We start from the raw sequence: 23230 nt of genomic DNA on the forward strand, positions 1-23230 counted from the left end.
TCCCCTGCCAGAGAAAAGGATTGCGTTGACTTGCCCCTGTGGAATATCTTTGGAGAACAGTCACTGCAGTTTTCAGTGCTGGTATTCTAGGCATCGCATTGACTCCATGTGGCTGAAGCAAGCAACACACACAGCTCTCTAATGGGTTTTTGAGGGCAAAAAGTCTTCAGACAACAGCACTACATTCAGTACATTCACTACTGGCTAGAAGAGTAGGAGAGCCAGAGTGGTGCAGTGGTTAAGTGCTGAGGACTCTAATCAGGGGAACGGGGTCTGATTCTCTACTCTTTCTCCACATAAAGCCAGCTGGGTGACCTTGGACCAACCAGTTCTCTCAGAACTCTCTCAGCCCCACCTATCACAAGAGACCTGTTGCGGGGAGGGAAGGTGAATGCAAGCCACTTTGAGATTCCTTAAGAAAAAGACTGCATTTATACCCCCGCCCTTCTCTCTGAACCACTCAGAGCTGCTTACAATCTCCCATATCTTCTCCCCGCCCACAGAAACCCGGTGAGGTGGGTGGGGCTGAGAGGGCTCTCACAGCAGCTGCCCTTTCAAGGACAACTCTGTGAGAGCTATGGCTGACCCAAGGCCATTCCAGCAGCTGTAAGTGGAGGAGTGGGGAATCAAACCCGGTTCTCCCGGATAAGAATCCGCACACTTAACCACTACACCAAACTGAAAAGCAGGGTATAAAAAACCAACTCCTCGTCTACTTGTGTTGGGCTATAGGCAGGTCAGGAGACTGAAGGCAAAAAAAAAAAAAAATCAGTGGATGAAGTTTTTAAAAGCTCTTGCCAGTTCTGGTGGGGAGAGGAAGAGAAGGCATGAAAGTGCAAGCTGCGATTCATCATTAAAACGCAAGGAAGGTTTAGGTGTGACCAAGGCAAGGCTTGCGTTGGAGCTCCGGGCTCTGATGCCAGAATCTTTGCCACTGCGGCTGTGCCGATGATCTCCAGGGTCAATCACCATGTGCCTCCTCCTTGCTAGGCAGTGCTGAACCAGGAAACAGAGAAGCCCCACCTGCCAGTGGAGAAAGCTTGTGACCCTGCCTACGATCAAGAGGAGGTACTTCTTCCAGCAGTCGAGACTAGGGAGGAGCGCGAACCGAAACTGTTACGAAAACTGTCCTGCTTGTGGTTCGTGAGCCTGATCACGTCTGTGATGAATCTCCCATGGTTTTCACAGGTGTTTGCTCCGGCAGTTCCTGCGGCAAACGTGCTGCAGCCGATTGGTTAATTGTCAAAGCGGGAGGGAGAGGAATGGACATATGCAGCCCTGGAAAATGTGAATAGCGGCCTCCAAAGCTCAACAGGCAGTGCTGGCTGCCAACGGGAGAGCTCCCATTCTGCTCTATGGGAACAGAATGGATATATACCTCCATGTCACACAGCTGCTTTTACTTTGCAGCAGAGAGTCAGAGGCAAGAGCAAAGGGGACTGGAAGCCAGTCCTTAAGTGTGAAAAACGTGGGGTTGGGGGTGTCTGCTGCTTACTCAGGCCTCTGAGGCACCTGTCCTGCTCAAGCCAAGCGGAGGGGCTCACAGCCAGTGGCTTTCCTGAGGACCCACATTCCCCCTCAGTGGGATTTCTGAACCCTCAATCCCCCTCATCCTTGGGACCCTCAAATTATGGACCTCTGGGCACCTCACCCCCACAAACACAGCCAGGCTTAACATCATCAGCTGCCCGTTGTGCCTTCTCGTCTCGATTTTGGCAAGCAGCGGAGAGTCAGCTGGAGAGACTTGCTGCTCGAGTTCGGTGTTTCTAGATTGCTGGGGGGAGGGGCGGGGGGCGCTGTTCTGCTGCATCACGAACCTCACAAAATGAACTGGTTCGGTAAAGGGGAAGGTTCGTGAGGTCACACGAACCATGAAGAACCCCCGTTTTCCCGATTCGTGCTCCTCCCTAGTCGTGACTATCACATCCCAGGAACCACCGGGGAACTTTCCCCACTGAAGTCGTGCTTCATCAGAGCGCCCCTTGGCAGCAAAATGGGAACTGATCAGGTACCTACGAAAGCTCTCCCTGTGCCGCTGGGCCCCTTCGCTGGACAAGAAAGGCACGCTGGCTTTTGCAAACGTTTATTGACTCATTTTACTTCTCTTACCAGTTCTGACCTACACTCTCCACCCACTCGCGTCTCTCCCTCCCGCCCACCCCAAAGCTCGACAAGGCAAGGCCTCCAGGTGCGTTGTAAGGGCATTTCCTGTGACAACCTTCCTCCCCTGGCATGGGGTGAGACAGGGAATGGCCTCTCCCTGCTGGGGAGGAAGGAAGGAGAGAGAGAGGGGAGGGGAGGTGGTGGTACAGGAGCCAAAACACAACACGACTAACATTAACCGGGAAGGACAGAGTGGGAGGTGGGCGGAGGGGGGTGTTAAGGCGCCTCAATAACATGACATAACTGCAAGGGCGGTGGGCGAGTGGGAGGGGCCGCAGATGGGGTGGGTTTCCAAGGCCCCCCCGATGAGACAAAAACCAGAACAAAACCAATAAAATAATAAATTCCTAGAAGGGTACAAAAGTTATTTCATGTTTTGAGTCACTTTAACCGTGAAGAAGGGTGGGGGAGGGAGGCGGGCCCTCCCCCGCACTAACAGTCCGTGGCAGGCAGGCGGGTGGCGCTAGCAGAGGGGGCTCCCACTAGCGGATGGTGTAGCGGACGTAGGGCACCTCCGTGTCGTCCCCACTGTCGTCATTACAGCACAGCTCAAAGACCAAAGCCTTCACGTGGCGGCCGATCTTCTTCTTGGAGACTCTGGTGACGATTTCAGTCATCCTGGGGGTGAGAAGAAGAACAGGAGGGGCAGGGCGTCAGGATGGCGTATGCTGAGAGGCCGCATCATCCCTTCCCCGCACGCCCAAAGAAATACATACGGCTGGTCGTGGCGCTCCTTCAGCTTCGCCGGCTGCATGAAGAACGAGTACAGCATGGAGACTCCCTGGGACAACATTGTGATCTCCAACTTGTGCTCTTTCTGTAAAAAGAAGACCGCAGTAGATTTATACCCCGTCTTTCTCTCTGAATCGGAGTCTCAGAGCAGCTCACAACCTCCTTTATCTTCTTCCCCCACAACAGACACCCTGTGAGGTAGGTGGGGCTGAGAGAGCTCTCCCAGAAGCTGCCCTTTCAAGGACAACTCCTACGAGAGCTATGGCTGACCCAAGGACATTCCAGCAGCTGCCAGTGGAGGAGTGGGGAATCACACCCGGTTCTCCCAGGTAAGAGTCCACACACTTAAGCACTGCACCAAACCGGCTTTCAGGAGAGAAGGTAAGGTATGCACACATGCCATTACAGTCCTCCTTCCCCCAGTCAGACCACTTGCCAAACCACGTGGGTGACCTTTCCCGGCTTTTACCTTAAAGTAGGCCAAGAACTCGCGCAGCGTCATCTCCTGCCCATCAGGCTGGATGCCCTGCACTTCAAAGCGGTCCCACAGAGTCCATTCAGTGTTATAATACTGTAAGGAGGATGAGAGACATTAGAGGCAAGTTCGGCATCTGCCAAATCCCCTAGGTTTCCGGCTTCCGACAGAGTCTCCACTCACAGACCAGTGACAATGCTCCCTCTAAGGCAGGGGCATCAAACATGCGGCCTGGAAGCTGAATCAGGCCCCCGGAAGGCTCCCATCAGTCCCGTGAGCAAGTCTGCATCTTTCTCCCTCTCTTGCTCCCTTCAATAATCAGAGACCATTAGATAAAATATGGCAAGAGTGCTAATCTTTTAAGCGTGTTTTATTTAAAGGCTTAAAAAAAATCTTTAAATCTGTGTCTGCGTTTATCAAGTTTCTCTCTCCGCTACCTGGCACTACATTCTATGACACACATGGCCCGGCCCGACAAGGTCTCATTTATGTCAGATCCGGCCCTTAAGACAAATGAGTTCAAAACCCCTGCTCTAAGCTGTGGAGTCTTGTGAGCAAAAAATTCTACTTTGTGCGCAACTGGCATTAAAGTTATGAGCTACTGCATAATTTAGTTTGCTCTGGGGCCATCCTTCTTGAGCTAAAACAAAAATGTGTGAGCCAGAGGTTAAAAACTGAGCTAGCCCATGCTCAGCTTAGAGGGAACACTGGTGACCAGGCCCCTTCCAGGATTATTATTTGTGCATACATGGTGAGAAGCAGACCCAACAAGTGGGAGGGCTGATCCGGATTTCTAATGTTTCTCCGAGGAGCTGGGAATTTCCCTGGGGAGAAGAAGATGATATTGGATTTATATCCCGCCCTCCACTCTGAATTTCAGAGCGGCTCACAATATCCTTTATCTTCCTCCCCTACAACAGACACCCTGTGAGGTGGGTGGGGCCGAGAGGGCTCTCACAGAAGCTGCCCTTTCAAGGACATGATTGAAATGTTTATTTGGGGAGGGACGGTGGCTCAGTGGGTAGAGCATCTGCTTGGGAAGCAGAAGGTCCCAGGTTCAATCCCCGGCATGTCCAACTAAAAAAGGGTCCAGGCAAGTAGGTGTGAAAAACCTCAGCTTGAGACCCTGGAGAGCCGCTGCCAGTCTGAGTAGACAATACTGACTTTGATTGGCCAAGGGTCTGATTCAGTATAAGGCAGCTTCATATGTTCATATGACAACCTCTGCCAGAGCTATGGCTGACCCAAGGCCATTCCAGCAGGTGCAAGTGGAGGAGTGGGGAATCAAACCCGGTTCTTCCAGATAAGAGTCCATGCACTTAACCACTACACCAAACTGGCAAGAGGCAGGCACTACTATTCATTTTCCTCCTCCCACCCATGTTACCCATTCAAGTCACTGCCAAGAAATGGGTGTTGTCAGCCTATTCCCAACACATCTACCACAGCTAAAAAAGGACACCTTCCTCGATTTTCAGGAACAGTAGGACTGTTGCTTAGGCAGTGAACTGCAGAAATGCATGGGACCCATTAGCTCGCCCCATGATCCTAAGACACACATGGGAAGCCCCCACACTCACCTTGTTCTTGGGGCAGGCAACGGGTTCAGAGAAACCAAAGAAAGGCAACGCCAAGTTGAGGAAGCCGTTCTTGTAGGACTCCAGTCGCTGGTGGCCCTGTATCACCTTGTAGAGTTCCAGGCACACCAAGCCAACTACGGCTGCTGTCGTCGTGGCGATGGCGGGTATAATCTTCCCGGCGATCAACTTGCTCTGAAGAGACAAAGCATATTAATTTCAGCCTCAGAGGAAATCCTTCCCTCCTGCTGCTGATCAGTTTGTTTATTTTGATGTAGAAAGAACTCTCTGTCTGGGGCAAGTGATGCTCTGTATTCTTGGTGCTTGGGGGGTGGGGGCAACAGTGGGAGGGCTTCTACTGTCCTGGCCCCACTGATGGACCTCCTGATGGCACCTGGGTTTTGGCCACTGTGTGACACAGAGTGTTGTCCTGGATGGGCCATTGGCCTGATCCAACTGGGTTTCTCTTATGTCCTTATGATACAGGGCCAGCTCAAAAAGTATTAAACAAAAGCCACAAAGACAGAAGAAGAAGATATTGGATTTCTATCCCACCCTATACTCTGAATCGCAGAGTCCCAGAGCGGTCACAATCTCCTTTACCTCCCCCCCCCCACCCCACAGATGTCCTGTGAGGTAGAAGAGGCTCCACTCCGAAGAGTCTCAGAGCGGCTCACAATCTCCTTTCCCTTCCTCCCCCACAACAGACACTCTGTGAGGTGGGTGGGGCTGGAGAGGGCTCTCACAGCAGCTGCCCTTTCAAGGACAACCTCTGCCAGAGCTATGGCTGACCCAAGGCCATTCCAGCAGGTGCAAGTGGAGGAGTGGGGAACCAAACCTGGTTCTCCCAGATAAGAGTCCGTACACTTAACCACTACACCAAACTGGCTGCTCTTTCGAGGACAACTCCTGCAAGAGCTATGGCTGACCCGAGGCCATTCCAGCTGCTGCAAGTGGTGGAGTGGGGAACCAAACCCGGTTCTCCCAGGTAAGAGTCCGCACACCTAACCACCACACCAACCTGGCTCAGAGAAGCATTAACGGAGAAAGACTAAAGGCAAGCCTACCTTATGCCGGTCAGCAGGAGGAATATCGTAGTTCTCTGCCCGCAGGTTGGACGCAGCCACAATGAAATCCATGTGGAAGTTTGTGTCGTCATCCTGAAATGTAACAAGATTGAAATGTCTATTGTGCCTTATGCTACGAATTTGCTGCGCCAGTTTTAAATAAAAAAAAAAAATGCTGCTTTGGTGGCACTAGGGCTTCACAAAGTGACTGAAGGTAATCTGTGGCAGCCATTTTGTGGCTGTGCCCACCACACTATGTGAGAACGTCAAAGGTGACCACAGGCTGAAGAAGGTTGGAACCCCGTCCCCCCCACCCCGGATTACTCTGATCCTTACCTTTTCAAAATCGACTGGAAACATCCTGAAGTCTTGCAGTTGCTGGGAACTGGGGAGTGAAGATTTCAGTTCCTCCAGCCGACTGTCATCTGGAGGAGAGCAGATGAACCTTAGAAAGGACCCGTGCAACCCTACGCCACATTCCTCAGCAGCTCATGGGACCCACTGAATGACTCGCTGCGAAGAGGCTGCAGGGCTCTAAACTACAGGAGAGGCGGCGGCTGAGAGGTGATCTGAATACCATCTTCAAGTACTTGAAGGGCTGTCATTTAGAGAATGGAATCGTTTTCTGTGGCCCCAGAAGGTCGAACCAGAACCAGTGGGTTGAAATTAAATCAAAAGAGTTTTCAGCTAAACATTAGGAAGAACTTCCTGACAGTTAGAGCGGTTCCTCAGTGGAACAGGTTTCCTTGGGATCTTCCCTGGAGATTTTTAAGCAAAGGCTAGATGGCCATCTGACGGCAATGTTGATTCTGTGAATGAGGCAGATTGTGAGGAGGAGGAGGGTAGGAAGAGCTGCGTCAGTGCTTAGTTCTTGTGGCCCTTTCTGACATGCCCAGGGAAATGCTGATTGCCACTTTGGGGCCAGGCAAGATTTGTTCTCCAGGCCAGTTTGGCAAGGGATCCTAGAGGGCCTTGCCATCTTCAGGGCATGGAGTAGAGGTCACTGGGGATGTACGTGTGTATGTGGGGGGGGGGGGAGGTATTTGTGAATTTCCTGCATTATGTGTAAGACTAGATGACCCCGGATACATCCCTTCCAATTCTATGATTCTAGTCTATGCGACTAATTCCAGAATCATCATTTGCAAAAACACTTCTCTGAACAGTCAAGTAATTCTGGCAGGATGTGTACCACCCATTTGAGTGGGAAACAAAGGGCTTTTTTTTTTTTTAGCAGGAACGCACAGGAACACAGTTCCGGGTGGCCTGGAGTCAGGCAAGGAAAGGAAAGGTCCCCTGTGCAAGCACCAGTCGTTTCCAACTCTGGGATGACATTGCTTTCACAATGTTTTCACGGCATACTTTTTACAGGGTGGTTTGCCACTGCCTTCTCCAGTCATCTACATTTTCCCCCCAGCAAGCTGGGTCCTCATTTTACCAACCTCGGAAGGATGGAAGGCTGAGTCAACCTCAAGCTGGCTACCTGAAAACCTAGCTTTTGCCGGAGATCGAACTCAGGTTGTGAGCAGAGCTTAGGACTGCAGTACTGCAGCTTTAACACTCTGCGCCACGGGGTTTAACACTCTGCATCGGGGGTGTGGCCTAATATACAGATGAGTGCCTGCTGGGCTTTTTCTACAAAAAGTCCCTGTGGGGAGCAATGGTGATGTCATGGGGTGTGGCCTAATATGCAAATAAGTTCCTGCTTGGCTTTTGCTACCAAAAAAGCCCTGGGGAAACACAAATCTGCCACAAGGGGACTCCCCCCCCCCTTTCTTGTAGATACAGCATCACTCTCCCTGCTCCCCTAGAAAGATAAAGAGCTCCCGCGGGTCTTACCGACTGAAGCGTTTGCGTTCTGTAGCTCTTGGTCGGAGATGTGGATGCGCACCCCTGACTTGGGAGTGAACTCTGGGACCTGGACCTGGCGCAGCAGCTCTGCAATGGCTGCCCTGTCCCTGGTGCCTGTGATGCCGTAGGTTTGTGCAAACAAGTTTGCAGCTGCCACCACATAATCCATGTGCAAGGGCTGCGGGAAGGGACGGAGACAGGATTGGATAAAGCAAGGCAGGCGGGTTCTGCGATTCCTCCCCTCTGTACAGTCTGTTGCACTGGCTTGCACGCTAACGCCCATGTTAATGGAACCCCACTACCCCGACGTAGTACCACTCTGTTGTGTAACATACTCTTGCAGGCTTTTTTTGGAGCCAGAGCCACGCTCTTATTTTAGAACAAACACCTCGCCAGGACTGAACAGGGATATTGGTTTTTTTTACCTCATTACATATGCTAAACCAACTCTCACTGAGTATAGCTATACATCCACAGTATTCCAATGTATTTCTCTTTAGAACAGTGTACCAGAATAATGTTTTTGTTGTTTTTTTGACTGACCTCCTCAAATAAGGAATATGGGCTGTTTATCTCATTACATATACTAACCCATCTTCCACTATATTTTAATGTACCCTTTTTTTCCTATGGCAAACTAGAATGTATTTCTCTTTTAGCACAGTGCATCAGAATATTGTTTTGTTCTTTGTGTTGACATACTCAAATAAGGAACACTGGCTGTTTATCTTATCACACATACTAACCCATCTTCTACTATTTTAATGTATTCTTTTTTTTTCTAATAGCAAACTAGAATGATGTTATAACCTTTTGAGAATCTAATGCCCTCTATTTAAACCCAGAACTAACAAAACCAGAATGATGCCCAGATGTATGGCACTTCACACCTACAACATCCATCTGCTTTTTATCACCCTCCACTGTTGCTTCAGCCCGGTTAACAACACTAATGAACGAACACAGACCCCAATTTGCGATTCTTTTAATCTGCTAAAAACATTTCCAAGACTCTACATACCAACTCACTACCCACTTTCTCTATAGTTAGGACTGCTTGCCATTCCATTTTTGTCTGATGAAGTCTGCTTAGAGCATACGAAAGCTTACATTCTGAATAAAACTTAGCTGGTCTTCAAGGTGCTCCTTGTCTACTGCTTTGTTCTAAGGTTCAGTTAGCTGTGCCAGCCCCAAACTCCCTTTACCATTCTCCACACCGCCCCCCCCACCACTACAAAAAACTTACACTGTCGGTATCAAAGGTGAGGGGGTGAGGGCATCGCTTGGGACCTGACCAGAAGAGTGTTCCCGAGTTGGTTTTCTGAAAAAGAACAGGGGAAAAGGTATCAATGAGATTGGACTTATACCCTGCCCTTCGCAGAGAGTCTCAGAGTGGCTTACAATCTTCTTTTCCATCCTCTCCCCGTAATGGACACCCTGTGAGGTAAGTGGGGCTAAGAGAGCTCTCCGAGAACTGCTCTTGAGAGGAACAGCTCTGAGAGACTTATGTCTGACCCAAGGTCACTCCAGCAGGTGAAGGAGTAGGGAATCAAACCCTGCTCTCCCAGATTAGAGTCTGCAAACTGAACCACTACACCAGACTTGATCTGGGAAAGGTATTGATGATGACCGCAACAAGCACAGGAACTGTGGCCTAAACCAGGGGTCCCCAACCCCTGGGCCATGGAACGGTACCAGTCCACGGCCTGTTAGCAACCGGGTCATGAGTAGTATAATTATTTCATTACATATTACAATGTAATAGAAATAAAATGCACAATTGTATCATCCTGAAGCCATCGCCCCCCCCCCTCCATGTGGTCCGTGGAAAAACTGGTCCCCAGTGCCAAAAAGATTGGGGATCACTGGCCTAAACAACAGGCTGTAACTTCTGCCTATCACTGTTAAGGGAGGGCTTCTAGTGTCCTGGCCCCACTGGTGGACCTCCTGATGGCTTCTGGGTTTTGGCCACTGTGTGACACGGAGCGTTGGACTGGATGGTCCATTGGCCTGATCCAACATGGCTTCTCTTATGGTCCACACTAAGAAGTTTCTGCACCATTTGACATGTCACCTTTCAGTGCTTACGGTTTGTTTCAGGTTTGTCTGAGCTGTTTTAGATTTCTGTAGAACAAACCCCATTGCTCTGTTCACGGGATGCCCCCATCCTGTTGACTGTACTTGACTTACACCGGCCCCGCCCCCGACATTTTTGAACCTGCGGGCACCTTTGACATTCTAGCACGACATGACAGGCACAGGAAGCGCAGCCAGCCCTAGAACGATTGCCTCAGCATACCCTCACTCATGCAGCGAGGATCCTTATACTGCGGCGGCAACTGCTGACAAGGCAACGTTTCTGGAAATCTGCACAGCCAATCAAATCTCCAGAGGCCAATCAGAAGCCTTGCCGGGCAAGTCTCACCCGGCCCCGCCCACAAATGTGAGACAGGCTCCAAGAAGTGTTGGCGCCCACAGGCATCATGTCGAGGACCCATGGTTTACGCTACTTAAACTGCCTTATGTCTCAGAGAGAACGGAGAACTATAAATAACCTAAATAAATAATAGTGGTAAAAGAAGGAGCTGGGGGCTATGGTCACACTGGGGGCACTGCAATCCTTGGCTAACTCACCTGGTTTGGGGGGAAGTTGTGTAGCAGCTGACGAATATTGTTGCAGTACTGGGTGTGCCAGTGATTGCACGCCCAGGCTATGCAGTCCGCCCACGTCTTTGGCCGGTCGGTCACCAAGCTCTTGTAGACGGCTTCTAACACTTCCAAAGGCTGGGTGCCAGGCAGCTTCTGGGTCCGTTCCATGAACTTGGCGTCTCTGGAGAAAAAACAGGAGTCGAGTCAGCAATCTTCCCGTTTCTCTGACCTTCTGAATCATTTCAGAACTGGCAGGAACTGCTAAGTCACGCCCCAGGTGCTCGCTCGCCAAGCAGCCCACGTTTTATTGGCGCTCCATCGGGCCAGCAGGAGACATCCATTTAATCTTCTATTGATGTGCAGAACTCGGCTTTGGCTTCCAACGTGGAGCCCAACTGGGACCCCAGCCAGCCGTGCCTGGGACCAAATACTCGACAGGAGATCTTACTCACGTGATGTACTGGTTGACATTTTCCGCAGGCTGCTTGAAAAGACCTTCGAATTCATCACGGGCCCACTATCTCAAAAAAAAAAAAGTTAATCGATTAACAATAAAGAGTTCAGTTTCCGCTACGAACAAAGATGGCAGACAGACCAGAGTTTTTATATTGTACCCAACAGCTAGGCCAGCCTGTGCCATACAGTGGTGCAGGGGTCCCTACCCTTTTTTGGAATTGGTGGGTGAAGAAGACGACGGATTTATATTCCGCCCTCCACTCAAGAGTCTCAGAGCGGCTCACAATCTCCTTTATCTTCCTTCCCCACAACAGACACCCTGTGAGGTGGGTGAGGCTGAGAGGGCTCTCACAGCAGCTGCCCTTTCAAGGACAATCTCTGCCAGAGCTATGGCTGACCCAAGGCCATTCCAGCAGGTGCAAGTGGGGGAATCAAACCCGGTTCTCCCAGATAAGAGTCCACTACTCAACCACTACACTAAAATAGCTGCTCTAGCTTACCCATCAGTCACACAATGAAGATCCTTGTGCTGTGGTGACAGCTGCTTCTAAAGCAACATTTTATTTTAAAACATGCACAGTCATTCAAATCTCTAGTGGCCAATCAGAAGTCTTGCTGCGCAGAAGTTCCAACTAGCTCAGCCCACTTTCTAAAAACAGCAGGCACCGAGTCCCTGCATTGAAGACCTCTGCACTGGTGCATAATGCTTATTTTATTTATCCCATCTTTCCTCAATAGGAAGTTTAAAGCAGCTGAAGACTCAAACAAAAAGTACATCAATGACACCTGAAAAAGTGGAGAAGGGGGCAGGATTCTAAAAAAAACCCTCAACCTCTTCCTGCTGTCAACAGAAAGTTCATTTATCCAAGAAAATACAGAAGATGGCTGCTCCGCCAGCCGTTACTTCGCTTGACCTTGAAACTGGAGCGGCAAACCCAACACTGACCTGCAGGGTGTGCTCAATGGCATTGGGGAAGTTCTTCAGGGTGCAGATGGGGATGGACTTCTCCGGCGGGTCCTGGCTGGAGCTGTAGGACTCTGTTAGGAAGGGGATCACCACCTGGATGTTCCCTTTGGTCCCCAACGTCCCCGATTCCAGCAGGGGCTTGCGGTAGTAGACGCAGCGACGGTCCATGTACATCCCTGGTGTGAGGGGCAGGAAAGAGGATCACAAAAAAAAAAAAAAAATTACCCTAAAGATTGTCGGACAGAGCTGTACAGGATATTTCCCACTGGGATCAGGTTCTGGGCAAATCGTGCTACTAGGTTCTCAACTTTTCCCTGCTATGGATGCCAGCCTCCAGTGGGACCTGGGGATCCCCCTTGTAATTACAACCGATCTCCAGACATTACGTCCCCTGAAGCAAATGGATGCTTTGGAGGGTGGGCTCTATGGCATTGTACCTCATTGAGGTCCCCAGCCTCCCCAGGCTCAACCTAGGGTTGCCAACCTCCAGGTGGGATCTGGAGATCTCCTACTTTTACAGCTGACCTCCAGCTGGCAGAGATCAGCTCCCCTGGAGAAAATGGCTGCTTTGAAGGGTGGTCTCTATAGAACCGTACCCTGCTGAGGCCCCTCCCCTCCCCAGACCCCGCCCTCTCCTGGCTCCATCCCCCAAGGTCTTCGGGTATTTCCCAACACAGCCTGGCAACCCTAGGTTCCATCCCCAAATCTCCAGGAGTGCCCCAACCTGGATCTGGCAACCCTACCCTCATCCCCTGCTTGTCGCCGAAGGGAGACCTGGCAACCCTAAAAATAAGTGTTCTCACGGGAAACACGACCATTACTAGGCTACGCAGACAAGATTCCATTCTTAGATGCTCTTTTTAAACTAAGAGATCATGGAATCCAGTCATTAGCAGAGTTACAAGAGACAGCAAGGGACCAACCCCACTCCCCAGCAAGCTCATCTGCTTCTGGCAGCACAGTCAATTCTCTGTGCGCAAAGTAAAAGCAGTGAAGCCAAAGCCACATAACAAGAGGTTTGGCTTGCAGCTGCCACTCAAAGATAGATATCTGGGGCCCAGAACAGGAAAATCGGCCACTCGCGGGTACACACGAGCATCTACGTTGTCCAACGCATTTGCCACTCCATCGAGGTTCTCAAAGAAGTCGTCGTCATAAACACGTTCGGTGTCGGGGCCCACGCGGTCTTGGTGGCTCACAATGTTGATGCTGGGGTTCATTTCTTTCACGGCGGCGGCCGCCGTATCGGATTTCATTTTCTGCGCAGATAAAAGAAAAATCACTCTCAGCAGGGGTTTAAAAAGAGAACCAGGGCGCTGCGGTTTTGCTCCGTGCCATCGTTGTTCAGACATAACTGTGGCCAGGTTCCTTTTGAACACCCACGCCCGGAAGGAACCCAGTTAACAGACATATCGAGTACAACCAATGTGCAGCACAAATCAAGATCGATTCTAACCCTTAACTGGCCTGTCAAAGGCCAGCCCCGTAGCTAGGAGCTGCAGGGGAAGGGGGCTGTGGGAGACCCACAGGAGGAGGGGGGGCTGCAGGGGAACCATGGGGGAAGGGGATGAGGGGTGAGAGCAGGAAGCTGGGGAGGCCGGGGGCTGCCCCCCTTTCTCCAGCATTATTCAAATAATGTTGGGAGGCAGGCTAGTATATTTTGGAGCCGCTGATCACCTGATTGGTGGGCCCTTTAAATGGCACAGGAGGGGGTGAGAAGGGGCAGCCTAGGGATGGGGGCGTGGGCCCCCCAAAAAACCCTGTCACAGGGCCAGGCTCCCAGCAGCCTTGTTTCCTGATTATGGGTCACCGCTTGCAGGAGCTCCCCTTCCTGTTAACAACACTACTGTATCTTTAGGCACTGGCACTTAAAGGTGTTCATCAAGGGCCCTTTGCCGCACTTTGCTACTCCCTGCTCCACCTAGACACAAAGCGACAGCAAATGGGGCTGACCGTCACATCCCAAGGCCGGAACAGGAACTGCCTGTTGAGGTTGGATTTCTCAATGGTGTCCATGTCAGTTACAACTATTTCACCGCCTTGACCACAGCCCAGACCAATCATGGCGAAGTTTTTCAGCAGCTCACAGCCAATGGCACCAGCGCCAACCTAAATGACAGGGGGAAGAGCCGGAACGTTAGCAGGACGCCGGACTGGAGACGCTAAGAAACAGAAAAGACTAATGCAAAGACTCACCAGGAAGTACTTCTGCTGACCCAGCTTAGCCTGCAGGTCGCTGCCGAAGACGGCAATCTGTCCGTCGTATCGACAGAGTTTCTGTCAAAACAGAAGACAGACGGCCTTTACTCCAGAACTGGACTTCTCTGTTCTCCCGGGGCTACTGCTATTCCCAGCATACAGCTCCACAACCTTTTCAACCTCATAACCCTGCCAGATCCTCTTCCGTAAATGCTGAGTAGCAAGCCCCACTCCTGCTCCTGTCTCAAACCCAATGCCAATTACTTACAGGGCTGCAGTTCTCCTCTGTCATCAGGCCGTCTTTGTTTTCCTCAGGCAGGCATTCCAGGGCATCGAAGTATAGCCACTGAGTGATGGGCATGAATTTGCCTGAACAGGCCTGAAGCAGAAGAAAGGTGGAGGAGGAAGAAGACAGTAGATTTATACCTCACCCTTCTCTCTGAATCTCAGAGCGGCTCACAATCTCCTTTACCTTCCTCCCCCACAACAGACACCCCCGTGAGGTAGGTGGAGCTGAGAAAGCTCCCCAAGACGCTGCACTTTCAAGGACAACTCCTGCGAGAGCTGTGGCTGACCCAAGGCCATTCCAGCAGCTGCAAGTGGAGAAGTGGGGAATCAACCCCGGTTCTCCCAGGTAAGAGTCTGTGCACTTCACCACTACACCAAACTGCCTCTCATGCTGGTGCCTAAAGAAAGAGTCATGACCTACACATGGGCACCCCATAATTCAGCTTCATCCAAGGAAGGCCCGTCTTTTAGTAAAACAGCTGGGGTGAACTAGGTACGTTAAGTCTACTTGCACCAGCCCTTATTCCTCCCCACCCATCACTTCTCAAAACCAGGGACCCCAATGAGAAGACAACTAACAGAGAGGGATGAGAGAGTTTGCCTGAGCTGGAGAAGAGCTAGGAACTGAACACAGGGGCCTACCCCAACCCCACACCCACACGGCTTTCTAAGGGCATTCTTGGGAACCTGACATCACCTTCATGACTTCCTGTGCGGCCAGTCCCCCGACAAAGGCGTTGATGGGAGCCAGGTCCCCGGTAGCCTGGAAGGCCAGCTCCTTGATGACGTCCTCACTCAGCTGCTCCTGCTTCAGAGGGGGCGCTGCTTGCTCGTTCAGCTCCTTGGTCAAAGCCAGCACCTCGGCAGCGTCTGCCTAAGGAGGGCGGGAGGGAAATCAGACAAAGGTTAGGGGGGGAGGGGGAAGCCCCATACGGGAACCAGAATAAGAGGAACTTTCTAAAAATGCCTAGTTGTCAGACAGGCTGCAGGCCAACCGTCTCCCACCAGTTAGATGAAGCTGCCTTATATTGAACAAGACCCATTGGTCCTTCGAGGTCAGCATTGTCTATTCAGAATAGCAGAGGCTCTCCGAGGGTTTTAGGTAAAGAACTGGAAAGGAAAAACTATTATTTTAATTTTTACCTCCACTTTCCTGTTGGGACAAGGTGGATTACAAAGTATGAAGAGCAAATAAATTAAACAGCAAGCGTTTTCAGTGAACAATGCAACAAGGACAAGGACCACAAAACTGGGAAACGATGCAAATGAAAACTAAAGGAAGGACATGCCACAAGGAAGAAAAATTTGGTACCAAAGGTGTTTTTTTTAATATATATGCAAAACATGCCATAAGGAAAGCTGGATTCAATTTAGATGAAGCCCCGTGGGGCAGAGTGGTAAAGCCGCAGTACTCCAGTCCAAACTCTCTGCTCACAACCTGAGTTTGATCCCGGCGGAGGCTGGGTTCAGATAGCCGGCTCAAGGTTGACTCAGCCTTCCATCCTTCCGAGGCCGGTAAAATGAGGACCCAGCTTGCTGGGAGGAAAGTGTTGGCTGGGGAAGGCAATGGCAAACCACCCCCATAAAAAAGTCTGCTGTGAAAACGTCGTGAAAGGACTGGTGTTTGCACAAGGGACCACCTTTACCTTTTTAGAATGAAAACTGGTGGAGGAAACAGCAACAAATTTGAGATATGTGGATGACTTCACATTACTAGCAGAAAATAACGGAAAGCATAATGGCTACCAATGAAGGTTAAAGTAGAAAGTGCCAATGCATGATTACAGCTGAACATCAAAAAGAGAACAGTAGGGCCTTTTTTTGGTAGAAAAAGCCCAGCAGGAACTCATTTGCATATTAGGCCACACCCCAATGCCAAGCCTGTCAGAACCGCATTCCTGCTCAAAAAAGGCCCTGGACAACAGTAATGACTACTGAGGAATTACACAAGTTTAAGGCTGATGATAAAGAAACTGAAACTGTTCAAGATTTGCTGCTCCTTGGCTGCATCATCAACCACAAGGGAGACTGCAACCAAGGAAGAAGAACACTGCAGATTTATACCCCACCCTTCTCTCTGAATCAGAGTCTCAGAGCTGCTTACAATCTCCTGTATCTTCTCCCCCCGCCCAACAGACACCCTGTGAGGTGGGTGGGGCTGAGAGGGCTCTCATAGCAGCTGCCCTTTCAAGGACAACTCCTGCGAGATCTACGGCTAACCCAAGGCCATTCCAGCAGCTGCAAGTGGAGGAGTGGGGAATCAAACCCGGTTCTCCCAGCTAAGAGTCCACACACTTAACCACTACACCAAACTGGCTCTCAGGAATCAGAGGTACACTGAGAAGGGCACCAGTGAAGGAGCTAGAAAAGATCCTTTAGTGTAAGGATGTGCCACTGGTGACCAAGATCAAGATAATTCAGACCACAGTATTCCCCATTACTCTGCATGGGTGTGAAAGTTGGAGAACAAAGAAAACTGACAGGAAGAAAGTGAATTTAATGTAAATATGGCGTTGACGGAGAGTTTTATGGACACCATGGACTGCCAAAAAGACTAATAAGAAAGTTCTAGATCAAATCAAGCCTGACCAAATGGAGGCTTTTGTACTTTGGTCGTTATACGAGAAGACAAAATTCACTGGCAACGACAATTATGCACAGAAAAGTGGAGGGCAGCAGAAAAAGACCCACGGCTTTTTTTGTAGCAGGAACTCCTTTGCATATTAGGCCACACACCCCTTATGTAGCCAATCCTTCAAGAGCTGATAGGGCCCTTAGGTCAGGGCATACTGTAAGCTCTCGGAGGATTGGCGAAATCAGGGGGTGTGGCCTAATATGCAAAGGAGGTCCTGCTATAAAAAAAGCCCTGGGAAGACCCAACATGAGGTGGATGGACTCGATCGAGGAAGCCACAGCCCTTGGTTTAAAGACCTGAGCAAGGCTGTTAACAAGAAGATGTTTGGGAGTTCATTGATTCACAGGGTGGCCATGTTGGGAGCAACTTGACGCTCACACACACTCTTGAGGACATTGCAGTAAAAAAGGGATTAAAACATACAACAACGAGACTACATTGCTATTTCTTATAGAAGCAATGGCCTGTGCTGTTCCCTTTATACTCCTGTTCTAATCACTTCGTAAGATTGCCCTTCTGAACACTTCTGCTCCCCACATTCTGTGAAATGATGGAAGAGCGGGAAACTTCCTGAGGCAGGCAGCTACACAAGGTGGGAACCACCGCAGAGAATGCATAGCAACAACCGGTCACTGATCTTTTCCATTTGCAGAGTGGCACTGTCGACTGTCATGGACCGAACGTGAGACCCTTCTGTGTACTAAGCAGATGCTCTAACCCAGGGGGGTCTTACATGCAGCCTGGGGGCTGAATCAGGCCCCCAGAGGGCTCCTATCATGCCCTCGAGCAACTGCTTCCTTCTCCCTCTTTCTTGCTTTCTTCTGCATTCACAACCTGCTTTGCAAGGCTTGTTTAATCGCACAGAAGCCTCAGAGCAAAGCCTCTATTTTGTCCATTGGCTGAGGCTCCTCCTTTGAGGAGGAAGGGGGGAGGCAAAGCTTGCTTTGCCAGGCTCTCTTAATTGCACAGCAGAGCTACTGGGCCAAGCCTCTCTTCCTTCTGTTGGCTAAGGCTCTTCCCTCTCCTGGTCCCCTGGGGAAGGAAGGAAAGAACCAGAGCTTCCTCTGCCCAGTTCCCTGGATCCCATGCGAGAAATACAAAGAAAACACCTTTAAGACTAATGAGTAATACTGTTTTAAGCATGTTTTAAGGTTGTTGTTTTTTAAAAAGAATTTTTGTGTTTGTCTGTGCCCTTTACCAAGTTTATAGCTCTGCTACCTAATCTTAAATAGGTACACACATGGCCCAGCCCGACAAGGTCTCATTTATGTCAGATCCGGCCCTCATAACAAATGAGTTCGACATCCCTGCTCTAACCACCAATGAGCCACCACTCCTCCCAAAGTCCAGGCATGTTATCTAATACGGCCGTTAACTACAAGAACTGCCTCCAGTTTGTTTTCCTTAGAATTTTCTATCCTGTATGGTTACAGAAATGAAGCCCATTCTACCTGAAAGAGTACGTTTCAAGGGTAGAGGCTCTCTTTCTTCAAGGCTACCTCTCTCCCCTTCCCCCCTCCCCAGCTATTCACCAGAAATGCAGAGGATGCAGTCTCCTGGGAGCACAGAGCATGCCAGGATGCGGTGCTGAGAAAAAACAGCCACATTTAGCATTTATTCCACTTCCATTTATAGCAAGTGGTTTCCCCCCCTTTATGTCTATGAATGCACGCACAGGCAGTGCCTCTTGACGTCCCTTTCAGAAGCCAAAACAGCTGCGTAAGTAGGTGCTTGTGGAGAGCCACTCTCACAACTACAGAGCGACCAAAAAGAATGGCATTTCCTTCCATCCTTGGCATGATGCTTGCAGTGCACCTGGCGGCAGCAGTTGGCAACCTCCTGCCAAGGGCTGACCCAACAGGGAAAAGGTCTTGCTCACTTTCTTGAAACAGGGGGGAGGTAGCACTGGGCGAAAAAATGGTGCCCAGAAGAGCCACGGGCAGTTCTTGGGCCCCTGAGTATCACTGTTCTAAAGCCCTCCTCATGACCAGCAAAACAGAAGCAGGTAAAAAGAGAGAATTATGCAAAAGCTGAAGAACGAAGGGTCTGTTTAATTATACACAATTGCAGGATTTTGCTTTGCTGGGTCCGGAATCTGGATTGCCTGGATGGAGAACTCTGAAATTTCTGTAACAAAGGCTTGCTCTTGTTCTGCTTGCCATATGTTACCAGCACCAGATATTAACATCTGTCCGGTTTCCCCCTGCCCTTGCACCGCAGCAAATAAAAGGCAGGTGTGCCAAAACTGAGGGAAAAGAAAGCAAAGCAGCAAGACTGGTATAATTACAGAAAAGGTACCAGCATTATTTCCAGAATGAGTTTTGTTTCAGGAAGCCTGACTCTGCGGCTCGTATGAATAGACTCAGCTTCGGCCTACCTCAAGAAAAACCAAAAACCAAACAGCATGCCAAACTACCAGCAGTGAAGAGACTGCTAGTTCTGAACAAATCTCACTACCTAACGTCCCTCCCCCCAAAAGCTACAAGACAGAGCTTCAACATTTCAGAATGAAACTGAACTGGGAGTGGGATTCTAGCAGGAGCTCCTTTGCATATTAGGCCACACATCCCTGTCGCAGCCAATCCTCCAAGAGCTTACATCAGGGCGGTGTGGCCCGATATGCAAAGCAGCTTCTGCTAAAACTCCATCCCTGTCCAAACACCTAGGTAAGCCAAGCTTGCAGGCATTTAAATGTAACCTGGGGACAGAAGACTTGGAAAGCTTCTCCTACCTGGTTACGGGGCTTGGGGAAATGGCCGTGCTTCTTGTGGAATTCATGCAAAGCCTGGAAGCCCAAGTGCAGCTGGGCAGGCCGATCAAACTTGCCAAAGTCGGTGAGTATGAATTCGGGCTCTTGCAGGGAACGGCGTAGAGATTTCTAGGAGAGAGGAAAATGGGTTAGCATGCTCCTCCTTCATCAGGCCTCCGGCGTAGCAAATACTTTAGTTGAACATACTTCGACTAAATGAACAACGTTCAGCATACTTGTTCAAAGGCTATTTTAGTACATTGTGCCTGAATTTCAGCCAGCAGCCAAGTCAAGCAGCATTATAGTTTCGTTTTTTATTATTTTAATACACTTTTATGTTCCAAGGAGTTCAGGGCAGCATACTATTTTTCTCCGTTTCACACTCATAACACCTGTGTGAGGTTGGTTAGCCTGAGAGAAAATGACTGGCCCAAACTCACACAATAAGCTTTGACAGTATGGGGTTTTGAATGCATGTCTCCCAGACATGTCTTCATTTTATACCAAGGGTGGCCAAACTGTGGCTCAGGAGCCACATGTGCCTCTTTCACCCATATTATGTGGCTCTCAAAGCCCCCACCACCCTGTCAGCTGGCTTGGAAAAAATATTTCAAGTTGCTTTCTTTCCACCTCTCCTCCAACCCCATCTATTTTCCTTCCTTCCTCCCTGTCTTTCAGCTCTCAAACCTCTGACTTCAGCTCTTGCGGCTCTCAGACATCTTGACGTTTATTCTGTGTGGCTCTTACACTAAGCAAGCTTGGCCAGCCCTGTTTTATACAGATTATGAAGCTCAAAACGGCAACATCTGATTGTACTGAACTTTGCTGTCTGAGACCTGGGTAAGACACTGCCAGCAGAATTAAACCAAAGAGATGAGATGTGCAGAAGACCACTTCACTATCCACGGCTAAGTGGAGAGCACAAAGTTCCAAATGTACATCCCAGGAGCCTCCAAAGAAATTGTATGAGGAGGTCAAGATGCCTAGGAAGTTCCAAGGCCAGGGCAATCACCAGCCATGAGGATCTGCCCTGTACTAAGACACTAAAAGTGCACAGCCTGTTGAGAAAGGCACTTACAAAGCTAATCTTCTTTGGCATCTTAACCTGGGTGACGATGCCACCGCGTACATAGTCCGAAAAGCTGGAGGTATCACCAACGCTGAATGTGTAAGGGCCTGGAAAAAAGAAAGTAAGCATATGCACTTGTTTAATCTGCAAAACAGAAATGGGGAAAAAAATGAGCAAAGCTTGAGTCCAGTGGCAACTTTAAGACCAACAAAGGGTATAAGCTTTCCTGTGCAAGCAGGCTTCTTCAGATACATTGAAACAGACTTTCTCAGGTCTTACATATAAGTAGAGAAAGGGTGGGGGATTTAGTTGCCAAGAAGGGCTAGCTAGAGTCAAGATGCATACGTAACTGGGCAATACGTATAGCTGAGATTGAATTAAGACAGTAGATAAGATCTCTGAATGGCAACAAATTAGCATACAAGAGTTAGCAAACATATGTGAGAACTAAGATTGAGTCCAGTGACACCTTTAATACCAACAAAGTCTAATTCTGGGTATAAGTTAGAACTGGGTGTCTTAGCATATGCAGTCAGATAAGAACCTGATATCTCTGTTAAGCTCTGGGGGTTCCACTGTCCTGAATGGAACTACAGCATCATTCTGGGCTTGTAGCCTCAGCAATCACCTCAATCCATCACAACCCAGGAGGAGCACACTAGTTTCAGGTAAAAGGGGCACAAACAAATGGGAGCATTTCAGTATCTCTGACATTAGTAGAAATGAACTGTTTAGCGACAGAGGAAGGAGCTGACTCAGGGATGCTATGCCCCCTTTCGCTGAGCAATATAAAACCAAGGACAAAAACAAAAGACACCTCCACACACACACGCATTTGGCTGGAAATGATATGAACAGGGAGAACTGAGCTCCCCTGGGTGCAGAACAAGAGCACAAAAGAAACATAAAAATGAAAAAAAAAACCGACTCTGGCATTTTGGAGTTGGACTGCTTGTGAGTGGGCACAGACTCATTAAGGAATCGACAAAGCCCCAGGTGATTATCAGGTTAGAGGCTTTTGAGAACTGAAGGATATGGAAGCAGAGAGGAGATGGTACGAAGGTGAGGCTGTCCTGTCTAATTTTACTTTAGATTTGAATCCAGTGGTACAGAGACCACCCCCAAGAGTTTCAGGGCATAAACTCTTGAGAGTCAAAGCTCACTTCATCAGACACAAGTAGAAATGGAGATCTCCGAGCCCTTTTATTCTAGTCAAAAGGTGGGAGGGATGTTGTAAGGATGCCAAGGTACCATGTTTATTGTCATCAGCTTAATTAGAATCCTTTACAACATCCCTCCCCACCATCTGACTTGAATAAAACAACTCAGGGATCCTTCCTACTTGTATCTGATGAAGGCAGCTTTCGCCCTCAAGATTTCACCCTGGAAATCTTCTTGGTCTCTGGAATCTGTTTTACTGAGGACCAACAAGGCTACCCTCTGAAATGGTCTAATTTTAGTTTCCGACATACGTAGATGCACTGTAACTCGCAGACCCTCTGGGACTGGGCCACCCAGCTAAGAAACATAATGAACATACAAGGCAATCCAGATGGATTCCCCAAGTAATGCTAAAGTGCCACAAAAGCAGTACTATTAACTTGGACCTGCATCTCTTAAAATGTATAATCTAGCATAATCTAAGACATGCTGCTCTCCCTTTAGTCGTGGTAAAGGGAGAGCAGGAATTCCCTCTATGGCAGGAATCCCCAACCCCTGGGCCAGGGACTGATCCCAGTTCATGGCCTGTTAGCAACCAGGCCATGAGTTGTGTAATTATTTCATTATATATTACAATGCAATAGAAATAAAGTGCACAATTGTATCATTCTGAAGCCATTGCCCACCCCCCACCCCAGCCCATGGAAAAATTGTCTTTCACTAAACCGGTCCCTGATGCCAAAAAGGTTGGGAACCACTGCTCTATGGGACACCCTTCAAATTATTTTTTTATCAACGTCAGGACCCCAAACTTTGTAGAACCTTGTCAGCAATTCTAACTGGAAGGTTTAGTAGCATTCCCTTTTCCAACAGACAATGCCCTTGTCTAAGTGGATCTACAGAAACAGCTTTGCATTTCTTAACGGAATGTCCTTATTATTCTAACATCTGGCAGAGTATTTTCTCTGATTTTAAGCAGCATCTCTGATTTCCCTGCTTCCTACAAACTAATATTTCTTCTCAATAACTTTGAAATAAATGTCACCGAAACTGTGGCTAGGTTTCTTCAAGCAGCTGCTTATTTACATAGTGACATTCTTAAATTAACTTCGGGCTAATTTTATGATAAAAAGTCTGCCGTGAAAACGCTGTGAAAGCAACGTCACCCCAGAGTCGAAAACGACTGCTGCTT

The 23230-nt window shown here is 49.2% G+C and overlaps 1 protein-coding gene across 2 annotated transcripts in view; it reads right to left on the reverse strand.

Annotated features, from left to right (window-relative positions):
* Positions 1-2067: 2067 nt before the first annotated feature.
* UBA1 (ubiquitin like modifier activating enzyme 1) overlaps positions 2068-23230 on the reverse strand; it is a 77215-nt gene continuing 56052 nt past the window's right edge. For both annotated transcript variants that reach the window (XM_060252023.1, XM_060252022.1), the window contains exons 9-26: positions 20887-20984; positions 19791-19937; positions 15122-15298; positions 14405-14515; positions 14134-14214; positions 13891-14046; positions 13031-13196; positions 11917-12113; positions 10967-11031; positions 10500-10695; positions 9112-9186; positions 7854-8043; positions 6351-6439; positions 6015-6107; positions 4951-5142; positions 3365-3466; positions 2880-2980; positions 2068-2781 (exon numbers count right to left, since the gene is read on the reverse strand). In XM_060252023.1, the coding sequence (XP_060108006.1) occupies positions 2646-2781; positions 2880-2980; positions 3365-3466; positions 4951-5142; positions 6015-6107; positions 6351-6439; positions 7854-8043; positions 9112-9186; positions 10500-10695; positions 10967-11031; positions 11917-12113; positions 13031-13196; positions 13891-14046; positions 14134-14214; positions 14405-14515; positions 15122-15298; positions 19791-19937; positions 20887-20984 (2372 nt within the window). In that variant the 3' untranslated portion in view covers positions 2068-2645. The remainder of the gene's footprint in view (positions 2782-2879; positions 2981-3364; positions 3467-4950; positions 5143-6014; positions 6108-6350; positions 6440-7853; positions 8044-9111; positions 9187-10499; positions 10696-10966; positions 11032-11916; positions 12114-13030; positions 13197-13890; positions 14047-14133; positions 14215-14404; positions 14516-15121; positions 15299-19790; positions 19938-20886; positions 20985-23230) is intronic.

Source organism: Heteronotia binoei, chromosome 13 (genome assembly GCF_032191835.1).
Source record: "Heteronotia binoei isolate CCM8104 ecotype False Entrance Well chromosome 13, APGP_CSIRO_Hbin_v1, whole genome shotgun sequence".
NCBI lineage: Eukaryota > Metazoa > Chordata > Lepidosauria > Squamata > Gekkonidae > Heteronotia > Heteronotia binoei.